The 6828-nt window shown below is 40.2% G+C and overlaps 1 protein-coding gene across 1 annotated transcript; it reads left to right on the top strand.

Moving 5' to 3' along the window:
- Nucleotides 1–4056: 4056 nt before the first annotated feature.
- LOC124441684 lies at nucleotides 4057–4733 on the top strand. Its single transcript, XM_046992151.1, has 2 exons — nucleotides 4057–4231; nucleotides 4285–4733. The coding sequence occupies exons 1-2, from the start codon at nucleotides 4057–4059 to the stop codon at nucleotides 4731–4733; spliced, it is 624 nt and encodes a 207-aa protein (XP_046848107.1).
- Nucleotides 4734–6828: the final 2095 nt, after the last annotated feature.

The following is a 6828-nucleotide window of genomic DNA, read 5'->3' as shown; positions in this document are numbered from 1 at the left end:
CGCACATGCAAAACTTTTGAACTTAGATAGAGTGAAAGATCCGAGAGATATTACGTCTCTTCGTCACTTGTGTGATAGTGTCGAAGCACATCATCGAGGTTTGGATGCATTGGGAGTGGACAGCGCTACGTATTCATCAATCGTGGTACCTTACGTTTTGAACTTGATACCGGAATCGATTCGATTGTTGATCACGAGAGGCGAAAACTTCCATCAGTGGGATATGGACGATATGTTAAGAGCGTTAAAGTGCGAAGTTGAGCTGCGAGAAGAGCATCGAGTTCAGAGAGCAACGAGAACGGCATGGTGATCCTGAGAAGTCGTCAAATGGAGCCAGGCGGAACGATACGAAAACAGCAAGCGCCCTCCTGACAAAATCGGGACCGGTTCGTTGCGCATTCTGCCTGGGATGTCATCGGCATGAAGAATGTGAGAAGATCAAGTCAATTGAGGAACGTAAGAATATTATTAAGAAATACGGTCGTTGTTATATTTGTTTGGAAAAGGGCCACAAGGCTCGTGACTGTGACAACAATATTAAATGTAGTATATGTAAGAAGAATCACCACAAGGCTCTGTGTGATTCGGGAAGGAAAGTAAGCCCCAGGAACTGTTGGACAAGGGAGGTTGGGAATGTAGATGCCAATAGTAGTAATACTCTATTTGTAAGTCCTAAGAATAGTTGTGAAAAGCAGGATGCAATGTTGCTTTGCAAACTGCACAAGCAAAACTGGTTGGTAGTAAGTCGGGACGAGTAAGGGTTTTGTTGGATTCTGGGAGTCAGAGATCATTTGTTACTGAAAGGACGGCTAAAGCGTTGGGATGTAAAGTCGTTCGTGAAGAAAATCTGAGAATAGGAACGTTTGGGAAAAGGGCTTTAGAGAACGAGTTGAGAAGGGTTGTGCGATTGGATTTGAGTTCGTTGTCGGGTGGTGAAGTCGTATCTATCGAGGCATATGTTGTACCAGAAATATCAGTAATTAGTAATCAACATTTGGAGGTGGTTCGAAATAACTTTGAACATTTGAAGGGGTTGTGGTTGTCTGATGTTTGTAAGGTAAATGAGGAATTGGAGGTAAACGTACTCGTGGGTGCGGATTACTTGTGGTCGTTGCAGAAAGGTCGTATTATGCAGGGAAGCAGGGAGCCTGTGGCTATCGAGACGGTGCTTGGATGGGTAGTTTCAGGGCCGGTTGGAAGCACGGATAAGAATCAACCCGCCACTGCTCAGGTAAATTTTTGCTCCGCTAATAAAACTTGTATCAACGTAGAAAACTTTTGGGATTTAGAAAGCCTAGGAATTAAGGACAAAGTAAGTGATGTGCATGAATCGGTCATAAACGATCTTAGTTTTGACGGTACGCGTTATTCAGTGGGGTTGCCCTGGAGGAGGGTCACGATCCTTTACCTACTAACTATGACTTAAGTCTTAAGAGAATGAAGGGACAAATCAGACGACTAGGTAAGAACCCAGAATTACTGAAGGAATATGACACTATCATTAAGGCCCAAGAAGAGTTAGGCATCATAGAGAGGGTAGGAAAAGATAGTGTGATTAATTCTCATGCCAAAATACATTACATGCCTCATCAAGCTGTCGTGCGAAAGGATGCCAAGACGACAAAGGTTAGAGTGGTTTATGACGCAAGCGCTAAAGTACTCAAGTCAAGTGTCTCTTTGAATGATTGTTTGCATATCGGACCTTCACTTAATCCACTTTTGTTTGATATTCTGCTTAGGTTCCGTGAGCAAAGAATAGCGCTAATAGCGGACATAGAGAAGGCCTTCCTAAACATTGAAGTGCACGAAAGGGATCGAGATAGCCTAAGGTTTTTGTGGGTAGATGATGTACTGCGCAACAATTTGAATCTTGTAGTTTACCGTTTTGTAGAGTCGTATTTGGGGTGAATTCGTCACCATTTTGCTTAATTCGACGTTAAGGCATCATATTAGCAAATATTTACAGTGCGATAGGGAATTTTCAGAAAAACTGCTAAAAGCTTTTACGTGGACGATCTTGCCAGCGGTGAATCTAGTACAGAGCGAGCGTATCAGCTATATCGTAAGGCCAACGAACGCATGAATGAAGGCGGATTTAAGTTACGCAAATGGCGGACTAATGATAGTGCGTTAAGATCGCAAATTGAAGAAGATGTGCGTGACGTGGAAAGTAGTTTGTTGATGAGCAAACGTATGCGAAAACCACGCTTGCTCAAGTACAGGGTCAATTTGGTAAAGTATTAGGGTTGGAATGGGATAGCGTCGGGGACGTAATAATATTCGATTTCGAAAATTTGAGTGCGAAAGCGGAAAACACGGAACCGACGAAGAGAAATGTGTTGAGTCTGTTAGCTTGTATCTTCGATCCATTAGGGCTCTTGAGTCCTACGATTGTTAAAGCTAAAATTCTCTTTCAAGATATTTGTTACAGTGGCGTGGATTGGGACGATACATTGCCTAAAAGTGTGAAAGAGAAGTGAGAAGTGGTTGAGAGATCTAAAGGAGGTAAAGAGTGTTTCAATAGGCAGGTACTCGAGCGGCGTGACTGACACATCTGGCTCAGAATCAAAGCAGAGATATTTTTTGCATGGATTTGGGGATGCGTCAAAGCGAGCTTATTGTGCGGTTGTGTATCTAGTAGTTTTGAACGGTAACGATGTTCGTGTTAAGTTGATTGCCAGCAAAACAAGAGTAGCCCCGATGAAAGAACTTAGTATTCCGCGGTTAGAATTAATGGCAGCTAGAATATTGGCTCATTTAATGTCTGCAGTCAGGAAAGCGTTAGAGTCAGAGTATAATTTTGAGGGCGTTAAGTATTGGACTGATAGTATGACTGTTTTGTATTGGATAGTCAACTCAGGCAATTGGAAGCAATTTGTTCAGCATAGAGTTGACGAAATATTAAGGCTTAGTTCAAAACAGAGTGGAGTCATTGTCCAGGTAAGGAAAACCCTGCAGATTTAGGGTCGCGAGGGTCTTGATGACTGAGTTAAAGAACGCGGAGGTTTGGTGGTCAGGACCGTCTTGGTTGGGGTAGTCCAAGGCATTATCCTATGGTGAAGGAGATAGTTCCCACAGTAGACAGCAAGGTTGAAGAGAAAAGGTCATTTGTTGTTAACCTAATCATAAGTGCAAGGTCATTGTTTGGAATTGGCAATGTCATTAGCATAAATACAGCACACTTACACGGCTGTTAAGAGTTACTGCGTGGGTGAAGAGATTCGTCTATAATTTGAAACAAAAAAGACTAGGATTAGAAATTTTTACCGGACCAATAAAAGCGAGCGAAATGAATGATGGAGAATGCGAGTGGATAAAGTCAGCCCAGCTAGAGTTACGAGAGCAACCCGAGTTTAAGCAGTTAGAAAGACAGTACGGACTGATAGAAATGAACGGGATACTGCATTGTACGGGAAGATTGGGTGAATCAGATTTGGAGGCAGAAGCTAGAGAGCCGATTGTTTTGCCTAGGAGACAGTATTTCACAGAGCTAGTGATTAGGCAGTGTCATGAATCTGTTATGCATGGGGGGAGTTCGGAGCACGTTGGCGCAACTGAGGTCGAAGTATTGGGTACCCAAGGGCAGACAGGAAGTTAAGAGAGTGAGCGGTGGATGTGTAGCTTGTAAACGATGGAACAGTAAGCCGTGTACACAAATAAAGCAAGCAGCGTTACCAGAGTTTAGGGTTAGGAGAGCCGCACCATTTGAAAATTCAGGCGTAGATTTTGCAGGACCTTTGTACGTAAAAACAAAGGCAAGTATGAGCAAGGTGTACATTGCGCTGTTCACCTGCTGTGTGACACGCGCGGTTCACTTAGAGTTAGTGCACGATTTGAGTGCAGCGACATTTCTGCGCTGTTTAAGAAGATTTTTTGCAAGGTTTGGAACACCGAAACTTATTGTTTCTGACAACGCCAAAACATTTAAAGCCGCAAAAAAGACGTTGCGCGACTTATTTCAATGCGAAGAAGTAGATAATTGCCTTAGCGCTAAGAACATTGAGTGGCGATTTAACCTAGAGAGGGCCCCATGGTGGGGAGGGTTTTTTCGAAAGGATGATAGGGCTAGTGAAAGTCTGTTTAAGGAAAGTTTTGGGCAATGCAAAACTTACTTTCGACGAACTGACAACTGTTCTAGCTGAAGTTGAAGCTAATTTGAATTCTAGACCCTTAACGTATGAGTACGAGGAAGTGAATAGTGAAGTACTTACTCCTGCACATTTAGTCTATGGTAGGCGCATCGTGACATTACCCGATAGCAAGGACTCAAAATTAATGATTTAGGACAAGATTCGACTAGAACAAACACTAGGACACGATTCAAACATTTAAGTACCATACTGGAGCATTTTTGGAGCAGGTGGAAACGGGAGTATCTCACGAATCTTCGGGAATTTCATAAGGTTGGGATGGCAGACAAACAGTCGGCGATAATTAAGCCAGGGGATGTGGTCATTGTGTTTGAGCAGGGTAAGAAAAGGGGGGAGTGGAAGACAGGTGTGATTCAGGAATTGATTTGTGGCAAGGATAAGGTCGTTCGTGGTGCAAGGGTTTGCGTGATGACAAACGGTCGTCGCCAGGTGTTGAATAGAGCGATTCAGCATTTATATCCAGTTGAGGTTAAAGACGAGAGTAAGGTTGAAGGGGTTGTTAAGGAGGATATAGTTAGCGGATGTAAGGAGAAGACTAAGAGAAAGGCGGCTTTGGACGCCAGGTGGAAGGGCGATGCTTGACTCCTGAGTGAGTCAAGGGGAGAGTGTTGTATAATTTAGGATATTTCATTTATATTTTGCATGCCAGATTTTATAAGTTCCCATGCAGAGTTTTATGTGCCAAAATTATAATTAGGGTGTATATACTTAACACTTCCTAAGTATTTTCTCTCTTAATTAATTCATGTTGTAATAGTGCACGTAAGTCACGAAATGTAAACATATAAATAGACTCAAATTTGTAATAGTCAAAGAGATTGTGTAGATTGTTCATTGCTAATAAACTCCATAAAACAAACCGAATCAGAGTGCAGATCAATTTTCTGGACGAACTCAGTGAATTCTGCGACAGATATCTACAAACTAATTATACTATACTACACAGTGCCACTCTCATCTGCCTCTTGCGAACGCACTTTCAGCGTAATGCGTCGTCTCAAAACATGGCTGCGGTCAAACACTGAAGGAAATCATCTGAATGATATTATGTTCTCCAACATTCAGAAGCAACACATGGATATGGTGGAAATAGACGTAATTGCCAAAGAGTATTCACAGAGAAATGAAAGAAGAATTAAATATTTTGGAAAATACAATACATGACAAATTGTAAATTAGTGACGTTACATCGTTTGATAGTTATATTATCGTTAATATTTATCGACCAACACTGCGGACATGTGCTTTTGTACAGTGTATTGCATGTAGCACATATCTTGGCTGTTTATCAATATGAGATTATTTTTAGTATATTTCACTAATGTGCCCTTCCACAAAGGCTTGCCGCTTCTGCCCTTTTGCCGTTCCGGCGTCCCTGAAGATTACATCCAGTCTCGTTAAATAAATAAATGAATAGATATTTTGCACACAGACATTTTGTAAAAACTCTAATTTGCCGCCATTGCAGGCCCTATTGCAAAGTGTCGTCGCTTCTATGTTCGATAAATTACTCTGCTCGTTCTTCGTAAGTATCTTGATTTTACTATCACCGAGCAAAATATTTTAGTTCAGTCCCAATCGAAAAAATTGAAAAGACTAACGGCATCTGTAGAAGAAAAACCTCTCATGGCATATTTAGGAATTAGGAGGGAAATTCAAAATGTCTCAAGTCTAAAATGAACGTGTACGTCACGCGTGATCTCCGAGAAAAACTTGCTGGGGATATGTATATCAGGAAGGTTTTCTTCTCTTGCCTTAAAAATTATTACATTAAATTCTTTTAAAAAGGTTTTTTTGGTGCAAAATATACTTTTCCTGAAACTTTGATTGCTTAGTTTCATATGCATTTTATTTCTTACTAGTTATAAACGTTAAATATTGCTACAATTTTAGTTGTTTTACATTAGCAAGAAAGCAAACACATAAGATTCCATCAGCAGTCGAATACAGCATAAGCTCCTTGAATAAAACATATTGTAATATCGTAGATCGGGATTTAGATAGTGCAGTCATAAAACACAATTAGTAAAATTATTGAACTCAATTTCCGAACTGATACAATTGTTTACCGTCTACATAGATTTTGTTAACATTTTTTACTTTATATCATCATATGTAAATGCACATGAACGACAAAGCGTAATTAAAGTCTTGCGCTCCCGTTTGAATTAGAATCGTGCACATTTTTTCAAAGTAAAATAAGTTCGCTACCTATAACAAAAGAAAAAAAGATGCATTTTGGTTCAGTGTTGGCAGTTTTAAACTAAATCAATGATTTCTTACCTTTACAAACATACAGCCCCATGCACAGTCAATAATTACCACATTCAATTTTTTTGGCAAGTTTATGCCAAATCGCACGAGAAACTATGATGAAACTATTGATTATTAATAATATACATGAAAATATTTTTTAATTCTGTTGATTTTTAACTTCAGCGTATGTATTTCAGCCGGCAAGTTATTAATACAAATTTACACTGGTATTTACTAAAAATTGCCCTGCTCTAAACCATTCAGAATTGAGAAATTTTTCATGTATAAATAATACACGTGAGTACTTATGTTTAGAAATTACAAATTGCTATTATTTCATATCTGTTATCCTCCTGATTTTGGCATCAGATCTTCTGAATTCATACGACTGTATCGCCTCTTCGATTCCTAAAAAAACGGC

This window comes from Xenia sp. Carnegie-2017, unplaced genomic scaffold, assembly GCF_021976095.1.
Source record: "Xenia sp. Carnegie-2017 unplaced genomic scaffold, XeniaSp_v1 HiC_scaffold_20, whole genome shotgun sequence".
In the NCBI taxonomy this organism is placed as follows: Eukaryota; Metazoa; Cnidaria; class Anthozoa; order Malacalcyonacea; family Xeniidae; genus Xenia; species Xenia sp. Carnegie-2017.
This window is presented reverse-complemented; position numbering and strand designations above follow the sequence as displayed.